This window comes from Ctenopharyngodon idella, chromosome 9, assembly GCF_019924925.1.
Source record: "Ctenopharyngodon idella isolate HZGC_01 chromosome 9, HZGC01, whole genome shotgun sequence".
In the NCBI taxonomy this organism is placed as follows: Eukaryota; Metazoa; Chordata; class Actinopteri; order Cypriniformes; family Xenocyprididae; genus Ctenopharyngodon; species Ctenopharyngodon idella.
In genome coordinates, this window is record NC_067228.1 from 22799842 (window position 1) to 22820459 (window position 20618).

General features: G+C 36.2%; 3 protein-coding genes across 3 annotated transcripts in view; all 3 read right to left on the bottom strand.

The window, feature by feature from the left end:
* Positions 1-1616: 1616 nt before the first annotated feature.
* sumo3b (small ubiquitin like modifier 3b) lies at positions 1617-3986 on the bottom strand. The gene is made up of 4 exons (XM_051904656.1): positions 3796-3986; positions 3013-3141; positions 2824-2895; positions 1617-2519 (listed from the first exon to the last, which is right to left on the bottom strand). The coding sequence occupies exons 1-4, from the start codon at positions 3814-3816 to the stop codon at positions 2457-2459; spliced, it is 285 nt and encodes a 94-aa protein (XP_051760616.1). The 5' UTR covers positions 3817-3986; the 3' UTR covers positions 1617-2456.
* A 486-nt stretch (positions 3987-4472) lies between these two features.
* Positions 4473-7959, bottom strand: pttg1ipb (PTTG1 interacting protein b). Its single transcript, XM_051904655.1, has 7 exons — positions 7672-7959; positions 6888-6940; positions 6631-6739; positions 6003-6105; positions 5334-5399; positions 5170-5216; positions 4473-5074 (listed from the first exon to the last, which is right to left on the bottom strand). Exons 1-7 carry the CDS (start codon positions 7805-7807, stop codon positions 5037-5039), a joined length of 552 nt encoding a protein of 183 aa, XP_051760615.1. The 5' UTR covers positions 7808-7959; the 3' UTR covers positions 4473-5036.
* A 592-nt stretch (positions 7960-8551) lies between these two features.
* myo10l3 (myosin X, like 3) overlaps positions 8552-20618 on the bottom strand; it is an 81452-nt gene continuing 69385 nt past the window's right edge. The window contains exons 31-40 of the mRNA XM_051904621.1: positions 19744-19938; positions 19499-19656; positions 18613-18736; positions 17079-17376; positions 15425-15632; positions 14742-14878; positions 14417-14537; positions 13235-13693; positions 12158-12349; positions 8552-10675 (exon numbers count right to left, since the gene is read on the bottom strand). Coding sequence (XP_051760581.1) covers positions 10571-10675; positions 12158-12349; positions 13235-13693; positions 14417-14537; positions 14742-14878; positions 15425-15632; positions 17079-17376; positions 18613-18736; positions 19499-19656; positions 19744-19938 — 1997 coding nt within the window. The 3' untranslated portion in view covers positions 8552-10570. The remainder of the gene's footprint in view (positions 10676-12157; positions 12350-13234; positions 13694-14416; positions 14538-14741; positions 14879-15424; positions 15633-17078; positions 17377-18612; positions 18737-19498; positions 19657-19743; positions 19939-20618) is intronic.

Genomic DNA, 20618 nt, shown 5'->3' on the forward strand with positions numbered 1-20618 from the left:
TAGCCGTTAAGCGTAAACAAAAAAGACTATAGATATTGAAAGATTCACTCCTATTATTGTGAATATCCCTGCACCCCAATGTGCATACTATCCACCCTATCTGCCCTAAATAGTATTGAATATTACTAATGTCACTTACTATTTAGTATGCACGTTGAGACGCAGGCTGGGAGAAACTGCAACGCGCAATATGGCGGAATAAGTCCCGCCTTCTAAGTAAAAGAGCCAATTGCTGATTGGTAAAGCCATGGCTTCCATAGAAACCTGATACTCACACTTAGGACTGCGAATGCGCATTGGCTGATCTAGCCTGAAAAATAAGCTTTTTTAACACTATTGGAGCATAAGAAACAACATTTATGAAACCTTCATAAATGTTCATGTCAGATTTTGTTGCTGATTTGAAATGTTATTTAATTGTGAGTTCGGCTAGCAGTTTCAGGATTCCCCTCATTCAAATAGATAGGACTTGGGGTGCGTCCCAATTCGCACACTTATGCACTATTCTATGACGTTTTTAAGTACAAATAGTGTGCGTAGTGCGTTCACACAGAAAATTCCAAAAAGAAAAAGTGCACTTTAAATACCCGGATGATGCACTAAATTAATGGAAGTGTGAAATGTTGGACATTGGACCTTATACAATTCACACACTACATAGATAAGTACATAGTGCATAAGTACATAGTGTATAAGTGCATAGTGCGTCGTTTGGGACGCAACTTTGGTCTTGGATGTCCGAAATAACTGCCCAGAGGTGTTGCAAATATGGCCGCTGAGTGAACTTTCGGTTGTACATGCGTTACTTATTGCGGTGCATTGTGGGATTGAATGAGTGCACTCAGTAACGTCCACTATGGTTTCGGACACCAGTACAAATGGCTGTTCCCTCAAATGGTGCCCTATTTAACAGTATAGGGGGCGATTTCGGGCACTGCCCAGGAGAAAGATGTCCAGGGTCCCTGATCACCTTGTTGAACATCCTGCTGCAGGAGGCATGAGGACTGCAGATGTGAACAGAGCATCAAACTGCAATGTCCATAATTTAATAAACCTAAGACAGTGCTACAGGAAGGACAGCTTCCTTGCAGTGCCAAACCACATGTAACCATTATGTCCCCCAGACATGTACAAGAACTAGCAAGTGCCTTGGTGGAAGATTGGAGCAACATCTCGCAGCAAGAACTGGTAAATCTGCAACAGTCTGAGGCTAAGATAAACACACATCTGTTCAACTGTTAGTTCATGTTAGCCTAGTTCATTTAAATAATATTAACAATGTTTGATTTTAATCATATATCAGTAAATGTTGAAATTAACATTAAATGCTATAGAAGTATTTTTCATTGTTAGCTCATGTTAATGTAGTGTCCTGATGTTAACCAACTAGACATTGATTTTAAGAAAATCTATAGCACACATTGAAGTGCTTGACTCCTTCAGAGACTCAGGCTTATACAGATCCACTAAATGCAGTTCCAGCATTCTCAGGATTATTTTCCAACAGTCAGTTTAACAAAATATTCAAGACTGCATTTAATCTTTTTGCTGTTGCTCCATCTAGTGGCAACCAACTTCAATTTCTCTATACAACAACCTGAAGAACAAGACACAGATCAGTATCAAACTATATTTATTATATACAGTAGTAAATGGCCAACACAGGATCCTCTGCACTCCCAAACACCCCTGCTATTCCCATTACTCACACACATGTTGAGCTTTCTGTGGAGCTGCTATTTCACCAGGATAGTGTTTAATACTCTTGATATGCCACAAAGGCTAAATGAGAGGGATGTTACGATGTATTTGTAGAAGGCAAAGTATATGACAGTAAAAACAAGGGGAACACTTCATTTGCATTTCATGTAATCCAAACTTAGCAGACAGCAAACTTTTAAAGACATACGCATCAAAGCATTTAAAATTAAAAATAATGTCTACTGGAATACGATCCACAATCTAGCTTTATCAAACCTGAGGTGTCAGAGAAACACAATGCTGCAATGTCAACAATTGAAATTGTCCATAAAAAGGAAGTCTTAAAGTTGTTTACTGCAATTAAAGATTCTGAGACCATACCAAGTCACAAACATCCTTTCACAAAACTTCCCTCCTTGTATATAAAAATAGATGGGGGAGGTGCAAACATACGTACATAATACAAAAACGCATATTACAGGCATACAATAAACTCTAAAGGTGGTGGTGGTGGAGGGGGGATATCATTAGTAACTATCATTTCCAGTTCGGTTCAGGGAGAACATTGCAAAAACGGAAAAGAGGTCTTTGGATGATTAAAATGAGAGGGAAAAAAAAAAAAAAAAAAAAAATACAATCTATTAACTTAGATTAGATTTCCAAAACCTTTTCCATTTCAGCCCTGAACTGCAGTGGAAGTGAAGATGAGCACAAATATAAAAAAAAAAAAAGCATCATCCACATGTGCTTCATCTTTAGCACGTTCCTCCCGTCTGCTGCTGGAATACATCGATAGTGTCTTCATCCTCCATTTCCAGCTGAAAATTCACATGACACGAAAAGATTGAGAAACATTTTAATCCAAGCTTATTTGTGCCTGAGCTCTAGGTTTTCAAATACATTTATGACAAATACATTATCAAAAATGTGTAGAAAAATGTGTAAAACTAATTTCACAGAGACTGCATCCTCAAAGACATTTGGAATCAATTAAATAATATCTTACATCTGAACTAGAAAGTCACCACAGCAAGAGAGCATACATGCGTTTATAAATCAGTTATCACATTCATACTGAGATGCTCACACCTCTACCAACAAATGCAACGATTAAGTACAAACCTGTGCAGGTGTGTCCGTCTCATTGATTGGCTGACCATCAAACCTGAAACGTATTTGCCTTATGGATAATCCCTGAAAAGAGAAAATTAATCCAAATTAGAGTTCTGCTCATCAACGTTACACCAAGAGTACAATGCTTCATGGCGTGTGCAGACATCAGAATGACTGAAGCTCAAGCTGATGTCTCACCTGTCTTTCGCAGTATGCCTTCATCAGTTTGCTGAGGGGGGTGTGCCTTTTGATTTTGAACTGGACCACAGATCCATCCTGACCTGCCACCTTCAAGTTGATGTGGTCGTTTTCGGTCTTCACGCCTTCCTGTAATAAAATATGCAGTGTAAAATAGAGATTAAAGAAAGTTTAATAAACACACACGGTGTTGTTGTTATAATCAGGCTGAAGGGTCTAAGCCACACACACACCGCAGGGGAGTCATTTGCGCTCAAGCCACATTGTCCTTTACATGCAGCCGCTGTATTTAACATTAGATGTTCCTGTAATACGGAATAAAACCCTTTAAGATATGAATGACGCGACAGAGACATACTTGAGTTTATATTATCTGTATTAATACAAACACTACTGAAAAAGAGCACCAACATGAACAACTGCGCGAGATTTCAGACAGCGTGACGCTTTCAGTGCAACTGCGTTTGGCGCAAAGTTGAAGCAACTATCCGCCATGAAAGAACGCCAATCTGAGCATCTTGTTGATGCTGAAATGAAGCGAAACACTGCCGGGTTGATTGTTAGCGACAAGAGATGTTATGATTTTCCATGTAGTTGGATGGATGGCTAAGTTAAATGGCCACATGCGGAAAATGCGCAAAATCTTTGTTGAAAACCTCTTTGTTTCCCTTCTAACCACATATAAAGTGCAGGATCCAGACAATCTACATTCATACATTATAATCACATAAAAATATTTTTCTCCATGCTGCTGGAGCTCAGAACACAAAGACATGCATATACCTTTGGCTTTTCTTCTGACATTTTTGTAGAAATGTAGGATTTTCCTGATAATGTGGATGTGACGGTAACACGAGTGCGCTACTACCCGCTTCTGTCCTCCCCGCGCTCAGCAAGAACGCGCAAAATGGATTCGCCCAGTTGATTGGATCGGGTAAAACCACGTGATTCCCAGCAGTGTACGCTAGCCCGAGAACGCGCAAAATCAACTCGTCTATTTTATTGGACAATATGAAACCATGTGACAAATCCTCCGAGGTCTGAGGCCAACAACAAATTATTCTACTTAATTACCGCATGAACATCATTTGAATATGATATTGTGCAAATTACTTTTGCTTAATGAAAAATATTACATTATTATTTTTGGGGTCTCAGGAATAAAAACTGAAAACCTGATTAAACATTATATGTTTAAAATTTTAATTACATATAAAATAAAATAATTTAAAAACATGAAAAATTGTTTATACTGTTTTTGTTTAAAAAAAAAAAAAGATTTAGGTGAAATCTATTTTTTAAAAATTAAGTATGATGAATGACCTTGTTGCATTTATTGCAAAAAGCATTTAGTTTTTGCATTACTTAATTATATTAATAATGATCTTTTTCTTATTTGTCTAATAACAGATAAGTACTTCCTAAAGATTTAATAATCTAAAATAATGCACAATATTGACTTTTATTCATCTTCTTTTTCTCCCAGTTTATTTGACTTTGTAAATTGCACTGATAAATCAACCATTTTGTAATTACAATAAGCTAGAACATGATTAAAACATTGACAAATGCAACACATAGACAAGTTATAAAATATCAATTTGAAATATCAATTTACTATTTATGCAAGACAAGAGCTCATTTAATATGATTAAGATGCAACAGCAGTAAATTTCATGTACTGCTAACCAAAAATCAGGTCTGGCCCAATGCAGACTCAATTATCAACACGTCTTGCTGAATTTATGTTGTTGCTTATTTGGATTTGCAAAAAGTCATCAAGAGCTTCATAAATACATTGTCCAATTGTGGTTTGCTTGCAGATTTGTTGAAAATCCAGGTGTGATTGAATCAAATTTCAAGCCAATACCAACAATGCATGCTTGTGGTCAGCTGGTAACTGGCTACTTTGGCAACCAGTTCAATCAAATAAAAATGGAGTGCTGGGTATGCAAGGAAATGTGTTCTTTTTTACAGTTGTGAGGTATAAGAAAAGTCAACAGTGGAGCATCATCACAAGTTTCCTACTCAAATCTGGAGTACGGGTTATCCTTTGTCAAACCTGAAACAGAGTGAATGAAGTTCAAACTCTGAAACACATCATTTAAGTGAACTTTAAAGGATACTTCTTTTTATTTTACATCAGGAAAATCTTACCATATTTCAGTCGCATTTCATCATGTCTCTTCTTCATCTCTGCTTTCCTGCAATGAAATGATTTTTTCCCTTAACACTATTTTATCAAGAAAAGACTCAATAGTCTCCACATTTATTAAAACAAATCAAATATATGGAATTAATTTTCCCACAACAAATCATACCTCTCCTCTTGGCGAAACTTTCTCAAATGAGCTTGTCTCTCCGTTCGCTCATCATTCCTCCTAGACCTTTCAGATTGTTAGGAGAATTTTTTATGTTAAATGTTTAATAATTTCTTATGCGTTCCAATGTGATAGCCATTTGTTATTAATAATTAATAGCAGTAAACCATTTGATATATGTGACCCTGGACCACAAAACCAGTCATAAGGTATATTTATAGCAATAGCCAACAATACATTGTATGGGTCAAAATTATTGATTTTTCTTTTATGCCAAAAATCATTATGATATTAAGTACAGATCATGTTCCATGAAGATATTTTGTAAATTTCCTACTGTAAATATATTAAAAATGTATTTTTGTGAGTGGATATGCATTGCTAAGGACTTCAATTGGACAACTTTAAAGGCGATTTTCTCAATATTTAGATTTTTTCGCACCCTTAGATTCCAGATTTTCAAATTGTTGTATCTCGGCCAAATATGTCCTATCCTAACAAACCATACATCAATGGAAAGCTTATTTATTCAGGTGATTTTTTATGGTCCAGGGTCACATATAGCTGCAAATATCTAATCAGCCAATCACATGGCAGCAACTCTAAATATATTTATTGCTTTACCATCATATTAAAAACTTTAATCACAAGGGCTGGTTTTCATCTTACCCAATGTTTTCACATTTACAGCAGCAGAAGCAGCAGACGAATATGGCGATGATGATCACGCCGGCGATCACAGAGATGGTAATGATGAGAGCCTGGAAATTCACTGTGATTCATACAACACAAAATTGATGTGATCATTCTTGTCCAAAACTCACAGATTGTACTCTGAAACGGCAGTATATGCAGAAGGTTAAACTTGCTTTGACTCATTTTTACAAGAGTTTAAATGTAGTTCAAAGTAATAAAGTGAAGAATGTAATGAAGTTAAAGCTACCATGAACTATGGACTTTGAATGTGGCGTATAAAGTTCTAGTTTTTACAGTTCAGCATAAAAGTTTATATTCCCCCATGCAGAATGGAAGATCATTATTCATTTATGTTTTATGTAAGAGGACTAAAATAATTTGAAGCTATTTGACTTATCAGATATTCAACAAGACACATTATTAAATACATTTACACAAATGATACTGATCAAACCTGTTCCTTATTTAAATGTAAAGGGAATGTAAACCGTTGAGAAATGTAAACTGTACATGTTCATGATAACAAATACACATGATATTTCCATTAAGACAGTAAACAGATGACAAAATGTTTCTTGCTGTATGTGACTGTCAGTCTTACTCCAGCACATTCCCCATCGTGCGTCTGAGAGAGGACAAACACTATGAGATGGTAGAATGCTCTTCACTGGATAGTCAATGCATTTCTGGCTTGAGATGCACCACAAACACTGAACAAGGGATAACATACACAACCATTATGTACATTTATGTCACAGAACATTGTTTTATGATTGTATATATAAACAAATACTATGGGGTTGTTTAGAAGTGTTATTATCAGTAATATCAAATTATATGCACACTGACAAATCCTACCGAAACAATCTTCAGACATTCTTCACAAGTTGTGTTGGATTTTAAAGTGCAGTCTGTGAAAAGAAGGGACAAGTCTAACATCAATGTTACAGCTGATTTTAACCATAGTTTAATAAATGATATCTAAAACATACAGTATTACTCAGAAATCTATTTTGAATGAAAACAAAACATCTTCCCTTAAAGCAGTTATATTAAATCCTTTGTTAAATTTTCTATCATGTGATTTAAGTAGGGCACGTTATAGCCTCTCTGCCTTAACGTGAATAAACAGCAGGAATTATGGAAAGAGCACAAATGACATGAGCAAATAAAATGCAAATTTACAAAGGTTAAGGTTTAAATTTTACTAAAAACATCAAATAAATGTTTACACATTTTGAACAAATTTAGTCATTTACTCTAAAGTCTTTCGATCTATGCATTTTACTGAGCCGCCTGAGTCATATGATCAGCTGCTCGAAGTCACTTTCTACTGCGGACAGTATGGTTATACGTAACTTATTATTAAAACGTTACAATTTCCAAGAAAATATGCAGGACGATTAATTCGGGAAAGTGTGCTGGCTAGACAAACGAACTGCAAAAAACATTGTTTTCGTTTCAAAACCTTGCAAGCTGCCTACCTAGACATAATTTTGGGCGTCATGCGCGCGTTGCGAATCTGAGAGCTGATCCCCAAAAAAGCTATTCAAGTAGAATAGTTCCATTGTAGCCATTGTTGTTTTACAGTATAAACGGTTTAAAAAGCTTGTAAACAAACAGCAGAGTGGCTGAAACTTACTTGTTACTGGACTTGTCGTCTGAGCAAAAACAACTGCAAAACTGAAGAAAAAGAAAACAAAAGACAGTAAAAAAGTCCGAGTTTGGATCATGTTGGCAATTGCAGCGGATCTGTGTTGGGTTTCAGCCCTGGTCATGTGTTTTCTGGAAGGACTAAACGGCGACTTTTCAAGAACCTCCCAGTTTCGAAATAGTGGTTTATGGTTAAGCAGGATTTGAGGCACTGATTTAGAAGTTGTTTTTCTGACAGACAAAAAGAAAACCCGTCACGTTGGCTTCTTAAAATTGTTTATATACCTAAAAACATCAATTAATTTTTATTAAAAAAATAATAACACACATGAACTTATCTGTTACTTTTTTCCGTGTCGCATACGTTTGTGAAAAAAAAAAAAAAATCCACAAATAAAAAAAAAAAATCTTTTTGGGATAATATTAAAGCCGTCTGTCTGTCTGTCTATCTCTGTCTGAACGTGCAGTAATAATATTTAACGAGATGATGTTGCATAATGCACTGGAGACTCTAAGGTGCCGCACAAGGATCCATTTTGATTAGTTTTGTACTAGTTCACCTCAGTGATAAGCACTGGCACCGAAGACTTGGGGCGGACCCGTCTTCTGGGACACTTCACAGCCTTGCTTCATTCTGCAGTGTTTCATGTCCCGTGTATATGCCAGCATCAGTGCTCATCTCTCTATATATTCATCTCCATATTTTATATAACAGATATGAACAAAAACAAACTCAAACAATCTCGTAAAATATTCTTATTGCAAGTGAATGTTGCAGTTGTTTATTATTTTGTATCATATGCATTAGATTGTGGAAAAGCAAAGAACAAATGAAAATGTAAGGTAATTCAATAACCCACACCACCATCTGGAACAGAAATAATTTATTAAGAATTTTGTAAATCCAGTTACAAAAAAACAACCTTTGATTTTCATCCTCTACACAAGCTGAAATATTTTGACTAAACTAATGACAATGAGATGCACTCTGGCATTGAACTGACCAGCAGCTCACCAGATATAATAATGGAGCAATAATGAACAGAACTTTGAATGAGGTCGTGGTACCACACAAACAAGCCTCTGATACCACAGTGACATCCTCCATTCATATTATCACTGTGTGTTACATCACTGATGTCTGTACACGGCATGCCATCAACACAACATCATCATCCATACAATAACACTAACACTGAATAAATACCCAGCCCACCCATAATTATTCACTCTCTTTTAGGCACACAAAATCATCCTTCAGTTACAAGTATGCTTCCTTAAAAACATTCTTAACCACCTTAGAAAAAGCGTATTCAAAAAGGTTTGATGTATAAACTAAAATGGATTATTTTTTCTTGAAAGAATACATTTACAACTGACCTACTGTGTGAAATAGCACAAGTTTTTTTTTTTTTACAGCTTTTCTGCAAAATAAATATCAGTACAGTGGTATTCCACATATTTTCTGTCAAATCTCGTTTTGTTTAACACCCACAATACTGCACTGAAATGTTAAGATATTGCTTATGTCTTTATACTGTACCTGAGCTTAACCCAGAAGGGGCATTTCACACAAAATTAGTTTTTCTATTGTTCTTCTATGTAAACACTCTAGAATTCATCCTGTGAAAACTCTTTTGAAATTGAACATTGCATTAAAATGGAAATGGTACTTTAAAGCGGGAGTGTCTTCTTTAAAAATAGACCAAACATAGGTCTGTATGAACCTACAACCATCATGAACTAGAACCATTTATTTTCACGTCTGGGCTCAAAAAGATGGATAACAGTTTCAGGGCATTTTTTTATTCCACTGCCCTGCGTATTGCATTTTTAAACACAAAAATATGTTCTGTGTGAGTGACCCCTAAGGGCCAAGCACATCAATCTAGTGCATGTTTGCATAGTGAAATCAGTGGTATCCAAAAATGCAAGACGCAGGGGAGTGGAATGGAAAAAAAAATGTTTTTTTAAAACCTATTTTAACCTGAGCACCACGTTTTTAGAACACTGTGCCGTGTGCGAGACATAAAAAAAGATGCGACACGGAAGCACAGCAGTCAAACACATCCGTCTAGTGCATGTTTACATAGAAACACAATGGAAAAAAAGCGCAAAAACACACTCAGTGTGAACAGCCCCTTATGTACAATACATGAGAGAACGCATGGATGAAAATGGCAAGACATAAAGGCAGAAAAACTTTTCCTCATTCTCTCAACCCGAGGAACCTGAGTGAAGGTTCAGTAACAGATAAACAGTAACACAGAAAGCAATCTAAATGACTCAAATCTGCACAGACCAGCCCTTGTGCGAAGTAAGGCAAATGGACAAGTTTTAACATGGCTGTTGACACTTTTGATGTGAGCAATCACTTCAGGCTATAAGTCTTTGAGAGCTCTCAACAAAACACTGTTTTGTATGTAACATTTTAGACCCTGTTTTGATCTTTTCACTTCAAAGAGTGTTCAAAACTGAAAATCAGAAAACCAGAAAGGAGCATGTTAAAGCATTCAGGACTTTGAGGTATTGGCGATGAACATTTGCTGGTTAACTAGCATTGTGCCACATACTAACCAGATGTGATGGGATAAAGGAACAAGGGCTAAACTCAACTGTGATGACTTACAGGACATTCTGTTGGTAGCCACGCCCACAGTGAAATCTCATTGGTTCGAAATCCCACTCCACATAACTGTATATTAATCATCAAACATGATACGTTGTTAGAGGGGTGGTTGTCTACACACATGCAGATTTTTAAAATGATGTTTGTCTTCTCAATGGTTCATCTTATAGTCATCAATCCGCATCCCTGCTGTTGAGCTCTTTTTTCCATGAGTGAAAAGGAAATCTCTCGCATCTTGACTGTCATTGCTCAGTACTCATCACCTGATCCAGTTGCTCCCAAAGCTGGCCACTGATCTGACGCTGCATCGTTTCTTAACTATCATGTTGATGTAGGCTTTCATTATTTTGGTGATCTCTCCAACCTAAAACAAGCCACAGTTTAGCACAGTGAAGGAAACTGAAGAAAGCAAACCAAAAACACTTCTATTCAATTATATATTGATTATGCTCTTTTGTACAGGGATAGTTTACCCAAAAATGAAAATTCTGTCATTTACTCACCCTCCTGCTGTTCCAAAACTCATAAGACTTATCTTCGAAAACCAAACTTTGAAGTTTCAAAAAGTTCATTAAGAGACCATAAATGTAATTCATATGAATCAAGTGGTTTAATCCAAGTACATGCATACAGCGCATTAAAGGGATAGTTCACCCAAAAATGAAAATTTGATGTTTATCTGCTTACCCCCAGGGCATCCAAGATGTAGGTGACTTTGTTTCTTCAGTAGAACACAAATGATGATTTTTAACTCCAACCGTTGCAGTCTGTCAGTCGTATAATGCATGTCAATGGGAACTCCATCTATAAGAGTCAAAAAACATGCACAGACAAATCCAAATTAAACCCTGCGGCTCATGACGACACACTGATGTCCTAAGACACGAAACGATTGGTTTGTGCGAGAAACCGAACAGTATTTATATCATTTTTTACCTCTAATACACCACTATGTCCAACTGCCTTGAGCGCACGCGCGGCATCCGGTGTGTGAGGTCTGAATGCACTCTGATGCCGGAAGTGATCGCTCACACTCATTGACATATACACGCGAGATATCACTTCCGTCATCAGAGCGCGTTTTTAGACCTCACCAACCGGATGTTCAAGGCAGTTGGACATAGTCGTGTATTAGAGGTAAAAAAATTATAAATACTGTTCGGTTTTCTGTACAAACTGATTGTTTCATGTCTTAGGACATCAATGTGTCGTCACGAGCCGCAGGGTTTAATTTGGATTTGTCTGTGCATGTTTTTTTTTACTCTCATAGATTTTGTTACCATCGACATGCATTATACGACTGACAGACCACAACGGTTGGAGTTAAAAATCATCATTTGTGTTCTACTGAAGAAACAAAGTCACCTACATCTTGGATGCCCTGGGGGTAAGCAGATAAACATTAAATTTTCATTTTTGGGTGAACTATCCATTTAAATATGGTGAACAGAAGTTCAAACACACCACGGCATGCAAGAACAAACCTTATTGGTTCTCGCGCATCAAGAAAGTACGTTTTGACATTCTGTTTACCATATTTGATGTGCTCTATGTGTGTGTGTTGATCAATGTTTATATGTGAATAAAATCTTAAAGCTGTTCAGAAAGTGGTTGTGTCTCTTCACAAGACTTGGATTAAACCGTCTGATTCATATGGATGACAATTACTATGTCTTTATGAACTTTTTGAAGCACCAATGTTTTGGTGTAATGAACTTTTATGAACAAATTTTTTCAGGTTTCATTACAAATATCTTTGTGTTTCGACAACGACATGTGGATGAGTAAATGATGACAGAATATTCATCTTTGGGTAAACTATCCATTTAAAATGACATTTGATTACCTGAGGTGTCTCAAAGAACATGTCTCTCCCATCCACTGTGATCTTGTATGTGCTGGCATGAGGAGCTCCAAAGAAGACAATGTGTTCGTAGGGGAAAGTCTCCAGAGGTTTGGCCTCTCCTCTCTTATACACAGACACGTTCTCGGCACTCACACTCAGCCAGAGGTCATGAGGGAAACCACCTTCTTTACACTGCACACAGAATCACAGCAAGTGTTGGATTAGAATATACAAAAATTATCCAGATACTATCTGGGCGTGAACTCTTTTGACTTGGACAGTAAAGCAACCACCCAGAACATCCTAAGAATACCTTGGCAAATGCATAACAACGCCTGTTCACGCACCAATCATTTTTTCTCAAAAAAGCACAAATCTATTTGTTCATGTATTATTCATGAGAAATGGAGAGCTTGAAAAGGAGGTTTAAAATATTTTAATTGATGTAATCCAACCATTACCCAAAATAGATGAACGTAAATTTGGAAGTTCAGAAATGAAATGTCTGGTGACCGGCGCTAAAAGGTTAATGCTCTATCGCGTTTGAAAATAATGTACCACCGACACTAAACCCTACCCTAAACCCAAATGATAGTGGTAATATAAGCAAACATGAGATAAAAATGCATTTGCTAAAGCAACCATGCTATATTAGCTTGCTTCTACAAGTCTTTCAGGTCTTTTATCGTGACTCGTGTTTCATGGGGGAGCTACGGAGCAAGTTTTCTACATCAGAAAAGCCATCAATATGGAGCTGATTATGTGAAGTAAATGTCAAAATGTATTCGTTTACAAATCATGCACTATGTTAAAAGTGTTCTGAGGTAATAGGATAGTATTGTGCAAGGAATCAACCAAAAATAAGTCTTTATTAATATAATCATTATTTGTGTGAAAAGGAATAAAAGTTGTTGGTATTTTGCTGAAACAAGTGTTCATTTCAGCTGGAAACAGCAGTGAATTTTATGTATAGGCACGTTTTTGAAGTTTTGCAGGTAAGTAGGTGATTTTCCACTGAACCCATGTTGTAGTCAACTCATATCTCAAACATCCTTTGGTTTTATCCTCGGTGCTTACCTCCACATCAAACAGCGTAGATCCATACCCAGGCCATTCTTTAATGATGTTCATATATTTGAGCATGGCTTGGTGTTGATCCAGACCATGCAGTCGACTCCATTTTTCCATAACACTGGCCCTGGTGGCTGAAGTCTCTTCCTTGATCCACATTTCCAGCATTTGTTCCTCCTGCATGCTGCGCTGTTTCTTCATAGTGCCCGTCTTCAGTCCACGCCTCAGCGTGCCGTCCAGGAAGCTCGTCCTCCTCCTTTCTAGAGTCTGTCCCTGTCCGGCTGCTCCTCCTACTTTGGTGAACTGAAGCATGCGGTTGCGCAGACGGCCAGTGGGGTAGATGCTGTCCAAGCTCCAGTTCACCCGAGACACATCCCCATACAGGTACTGCAGACGTAAAGCAGCTAGGTGCTGAAGTGTGTCCTCATGGGCAGGAAAGTGACCGCTTATTAAACTTTCATGAGCCTGGAGAGATGAATGAGAACAAGACTCACATCTGAATTCCTCTGAACACTTATTTTCTTACTTAGCATTTTTGTCTTATTTTCCAGTACAAATATAAACACTCTTAAATCAAGATACATTAACTTGAAAAGCAAAATGACATGAGATATTAAGTCTTGTTTTCTGAAAAATGTATTAAAAATGGGGTGGGTTTGTGCTTAAAACAAGAAAAAAAAAATCTACCAATAAGAAAGAAAAATAAACTTAATTCAAAGGGAAGTTTATCTTTCTTACCCCATTGGCAGTTTTTTTTTATTTCTTGTTTTAAGCACAAACTCACTTAATTTGATACATTTTTCAGAAAACAAGACTTAATATCTTGTCATTTTGCTTCTCAATTTAATATATCTTGATTTAGAAATGTTTAAGAATGTTTAAATAAAAAAATATAAATATTAGACTTATTATAAAGCTATATAGAATTTAAAAAATAATAAAAATGACAATAACATAAAAATACTAATTATTTTTAAACTAAAATTATACATTTAAACTAAAATTAAAACAGAAAAAAATAAATATAAAAGCTAAAACAGCAACTGCCACTGAGATGAATGGGAAACAACATTAGTCAGTTTAGATAGTAGGTGTGTAAAACCTGGAGAAAGTTTCTCCAGGTTTTACACACCTCCTCAATTGGGTTTAACAAAACAGAGATAAGAAGTGAAACTATAAATTACTGACCTGCTCAAACATGAAGACAAACTCCACTCCTTCCTTGGGCATGCTCTCCACATCTAAGAAACAATACAGTTTGAAGTACAGCTTCCATGGGCCGTCTTCCTCCACTTCACTCCCTGCCAGCCTGAGAAACAACCACCACAACAAACATTCATTTTTTGTGCTACTTATTAAATCCATTTATTTCACAATTGTTTTAAATATTAAATATGTTATAATTGCATTACCGCTTTAATAACCAACTGACAACACGTGCTTGACAGCGTTTTGTAGGAACAGAATTTAATTTTTGATAGTGAATAGGTGCAGCTTTGTGGTGTAATTTTACCTCTCGAACTTGGCCAGCACATCGGCCACAATCACCCTGCTCTCCACGGCCCGGTCAATCTTGTTGTTATGCTCGAACAAAGCAAACATGTTCCTGCTGTCCTCCATAGCCAAGCCTCGGATCAGTTTCTCTACCACCTACACACAAAAAAAGAAATGAAACACTTCGCCATCAGCGTATTACACCATGAAGTTCCACACGCAATCCTGATTAAGAGGAACATTCGTTCATCCACAGTGTTTGCTATTCGCTGTAAGGCACAGGAAGACTTTTTCTCCTCAGTTGCCAGAGCCAGAAATGTTTGCATGAATAAATAAAACACATGATTTTTGTGATAACTTGTGTGGGTACAATGGTGCAATTCTGAATCAACTAATATCTGATTACTGCATTATTAGGACTAGGTTATTGCATTATAATATTTTTGGGTTACACTTTATTTTACAGTGCCGTAGTTACATTGTAATTACACAAATAAGTGCTGAGAACTATTAATTAACTACATGTACTTACTATAGAGTTACAGATAGGGTTAGGGTTTGGTTTAGTTACTTGTAACTATGCATAATTTACTGTTATTACTATAGTAAGTACATTTAGTAATGTGTAACTACGGCACTAAAATAAGGTGTTACCTATTTTTGCAGTTTGGCTGTGCTTTGCAGGCTGTTAGTATCCCTCACCTCTCCTGCTGTAGTGTGAGAGTTGATTGAAATCTTGCAGGAGCCTCCACCATGGCAGTAAACGGTGGTCGTCATCTCCCGTCTGTTCAGGAGGGCGATAATCTCGTCTTGTGAAGGCACAAACTCCCGCGCTTTTGTCTTCTTCAGCGACTCGCCAATGAACACAGCAAACATCTCAATTTCTGTTCCAGGGAACAGCTCCTTTATCCTAAGAAGTGATTGATATGAGAAAATATGAATGTCACCAAATGCAAAATTTGACCCTGGACCACAAAACCAGTTATAAATCGCACAGGTATGTTTGCAGCAATAGCTAACAATACATTGTATGGGTCAAAATTATTGATTTTTCTTGGATATTAAGTAAAGATCATGTTCCATGAAGATATTTCCTACTGTAAATATATCAAAAATGTATTTTTGTGAGTGGATGTGCATTGCTAAGGACTTCATTTGGACAACTTTAAAGACTCATTTTCTCAATATTTTGATTTTTTTGCACCTTCAGATTCCAGATTTTCAAATAGTTGTATATCGGCCAAATATTGTCATATCCTAACAAACCATACATCAATCAAGCTTACTTATTCAGCTTTCAGATGATGTATAAATCTCAATTTCAAAAAATTGACCCTTATGACTAGTTTTGTGGTCCAGGGTCACAAATATTCTGTGGTCAGAATCAGTGTTGTTATTATTAACTACAAAAAAAACAAACAAAAAAACAGTAATTGAAATAAAGCTGAAATAAATAAAACATAAATATTATACTTTTAAAATATTCAGAAATGTTTCTTCAGCAGCAAATCAGCCTATTAGAATGATTTCTGAAGGATTATGTGATAATATTCATTTCTAACATGTCTAATTCATGTCTAATATTCAATATTAGACATTTCCTTGGAAACATCCTTTAAGCTGAAGAACTAAAATTACAACAACTAAAACAGAAATAACATTAAAGCTATATAGAAATGTATTTAAAAAAGAAAATAATAAAAAAAAAAAATGACAAAAGCACATAAAATTACTGAAACTGAAAATATAAATAAAAAAGCCATTTTCATAATATTTATAGCAAGTACTGTACAGTGATGCAAACACACTGCCCTACAGCAAAATCTGGTAACACTTTATTTTACAGTGTTCTTATTACACAGGTTACATGTTCTTACTGTGGTAATAACTATAACTTATGCATAATTACATGCAACTAACCCTAAACCAAACCCTTATCCTAACTCTAACCATGTAGTAAGTACATGTAGTTAATTATTATTACTCAGTACTTAAATGTATAAATTCACTGTAATATGGATACCTTAAAATAAAGTGTAACCCAAAATTTTAATGTTGTATCCAAAATATGTCATTTACATAATTCATAAAGGATTTATCTGTCAGCATAAGACCACCCAAGACAAAGCCAGGATGGACTAAGTCATTGTTATACTTTTGAGCGGATGCAATGAATTTGATTTGTTTTGGCTGAGGTACAAGGGCTTAGGCCAGGATATTTTTCCCACTATTTTCTCTATTTTCTTCTCAAAGTGCACCAGAATCATTCATATATATGTTAGAACACTAAATTTAATTAAAAAAATGACAGTGAAAATCTGTTATTTAACAGTATGAAATAGAGTAGCAACAACACCTTTTCAGGTGGAATCTGAGGTATCTGAGGATGCCACGGCTGGGCAGAAAGGTGCAGCTCATGCAGGTGAGCAGATGCCAGTGTGCACGGTTGGCGGGGCTGTTGGGTTGAGGCACGTGATTGGTTTGTTTGATCAGCTGACAGTAGACTTCATCTCTGAGCGGCCGCAGATCTTGACACGTCTGTAAAATGCCTTGAATGATGGGCATTGGGTCTGAGACAGCTTCCATCTCCTGTAATGAGTTAAAGATCTTGACCGCCTCATCTTGCAGGCTGGTGTAGCCTTTCTCCTTTTGCACTGCAGGAAGTAGGACAGGAAGAGGAGACAGATGGAGAAAGAGACACAGACAAAGGGATTAAATCCATCATCCCACAAATACAAAGTTCAAATGGTAAAAATGTGCGTCACTGAACAAATTAATCATCAGTGAACAATCCAACAATGAGGCCACAATATATGAACCGGGTGAACAGGAGAATGCGGATTGAATGGAATATTTAAGGAATGTCCTGGGTTCAATAAACGTTAAGATCTATAATAGCATGTGTGGCCTGTTGTCAGTTCCCACAGAAAATACTTTTGCCTATCAGTTTGTAAAAGGGTATGAATGAATGAATGAATGAATGAATGATGCATTTATATAGTGTTCTCATATGTACTATGTACTAGGTAGTTGACATGCAATGATAAACGTTTTTTAAAACCATTTTAAACATTTTTCTAAATTCTTGGAAATTCTTTTATGACCTTCAAGACTAGATGGAATACTTGAAATTTATTTTAATTAAAAAAATATAAAAATCAATAAAAAATTATTTTATTTAGCCCTTTTTTTGTCACTTTATTTGTCATTTTAATATTTTAAAATTAATTGGTCACACTGTATAATATTTGTTTTTATATATTAATGTAAGTGTTTTAAGTGTGATCTCTGGAATGAGTTGACCCATCGACACATAATTGCTTTTACAAATTATTCCAGAATTAATAAACAGCAAAAAATTAAATAAATAAAAAATATATATAAAAAATAAATTTTGTGGTAATAAACACCATGTCACAAATTGTATTAAAGCCAGAACATGAATTTAACAACAGTAATAGTAACAATAGACATATTATTCTACAGTCTACAGAATCATTTTAAAATTATTTATATACTATTGTGGTATATAATAATTTTAGTTTTAAGTTATAGCAGTTTTAAATATTTTTTTTTAATATTTCTATATAGCTTTAATTTATTTTATTTCAGTTTTAGTAATTTTAATAAGTTAGTTGACAAGGCAATTTTTTTTTTTTTTGTAAAATTTTTACATCTAATATTTATATTTTATTTTATTTGACCTTTATTTCAATTACTAAAAAGTTTTTAACATTACATTTGCATGTGTACATTTTGCAGACGTGATTATTAGTTTTGGTTTGAATTAAAAATAGTCACACTGATTGTCTACAACTATAGACATTTAATAAATAGAAACTTATTTGACAGGAAACACAGGAATAGATCATTGTTAAGGAAAGACTCACAGCTGACATTGACCTCTCCGTACGGCAGAGGCAGCAGCGGCGAGTGCAGTGGGTGCTGCGTGTATCTCAGGATGGGGTTCCTCCAGTACATCTGCTCCACAGCCTCCACATTAAGACTGCTCTCCTGCACAACCATGCAAACAACAATGGCATTAGGGGTTTTATATACTCATATAAGACAATGTACTTCCACAGAACACTGCAGGTGGAAACACAGCACACAAAAGTGACAAAAGGTTTTTGAGCCTTGCCTTTTTTGCCATGCTTGATAAACTAGGTCATACTAGTCAAAGGTGATAAACCAGTTCAAGCTATGTTTTGGAGCATAAATTACCACCTCAACATTTTTAACTACTTACTTGACTAGCTGAACAGGTAGTAGTCCATCTAACCAGATGACATGTAAAACTAGTTATCAAGATTTGGTTTTATCTGGATTTCTAGCAGGATAAAGGTGTACTCAATTCCCCGCTCTGAAAATTTCTTTTTGAGCATCCGCACCACTAGGTGTCAGTATGGCGTCCAGCACATCATAAACCAAAATGACTTACACCAAAATGACTCACAAATGACTTACACAGAATAAGTACACCGTTAACCATTCAAAATCACTCTAGGAAAACATCCTGCATAGATGTAGAAGAGAAGCACTCAGAAATAATCAAACGAATACAGAATGAAGTTAGAAAAAACAAGAGAAACAGTCTGAGTGAACAGCACACAGAGCACTCATCCGTGTACCTCACTTAACACTACAGTTTTTGACCCTGAGGGATTGCCGGGGCTTGAGAGGAATCGGCTTCCACAACTGAAACATGATTGTTAATAAGATGAAAAACCTCACTCTATACGGAGAAATCAATGAGATATGTTAGGGTGAATGTACCTTAATATCTCGGATGAGTTGCTGGGTAGGTGTTTCTATGGGAACCTTGTTGTCGATGGCCACCTGAATGGCTGAAGCCCATCTCATGGCTTCGTTCAGTAGTTTGGTGTAGAGACGGTAAGAATGCTTTCTCCCATGGACTATTATGTTCCAGTAACCTGTGGAGACCCAGAGGCATTGGAAACGGTCCAACGAAAATTCGAAGAAATCTCACTAGTTCTCATTTTCACACTGTCTGGACTCACCTGTCTCCTTGTAGACTTTCTCATCAGGCTGAACAACCGAGCAAAGGCTGTTGAGCACCAGTGTTCCCAGTTTGGAGGCACTGCGCTCTGATGATTTATAATAATCCAGTGAGTTGTTGGTCAGAACAAACCAGCGTTTCTTCAGCTTGAGAGACGTGCTCTTCCCACTGGACTTCATCTCTTTATGCAGCCAACCTTATGGAAAATTTGAGGGAGGAAGTAATTACAATCACTTAGAGTATGAAAAGATTATACTCTAGAAGATTAAAAGTGTGTATTTTAGTGACTACAAAATGATGATTTAATGAATAGTCAATAGTCATAAACAGGACTCGACATTAACACCCGCCAAACCGCCAAATGCGGTTGGATTTCAGCAGTGGCGTGTAACACAGATTTTTTGATATACATTGAATTGTCTGCAAAACCTTCAATAATCATTTTTCCGCAAAATAGATACACGATACTAGCTGTGCTTTCTCGCTCTCTCATCTCTCCGACAGCGCGTTGACACTCAAACCGCCTCCCTTTACTCACTCATTTGCTCCGGATGAATATTGTTGGTGTTACAGGGCTTAAATTTTGGCATGGCTACAAGTAATAATTTTACTAATTTCCACAGATTTTGTTCTCACACTCAAGTGCGTGCATATAAAGCCGCCTCACAGTAGCCTACTGTAACAGTATAATGGATCTGTGAGTCAGGTCTTAAAGTGACAGCAGCCCTATATACCTGCTGCCAAATTATGAGATATTAAAAATATCTATATAATATAATATAATATAATATATAATAATAATATGGCAGTTTTTCCCCATGGTATTGATGTCCAAATTGTAGCCAGTGAAAATGCTGAGTGGCTAGTAACTTTGGA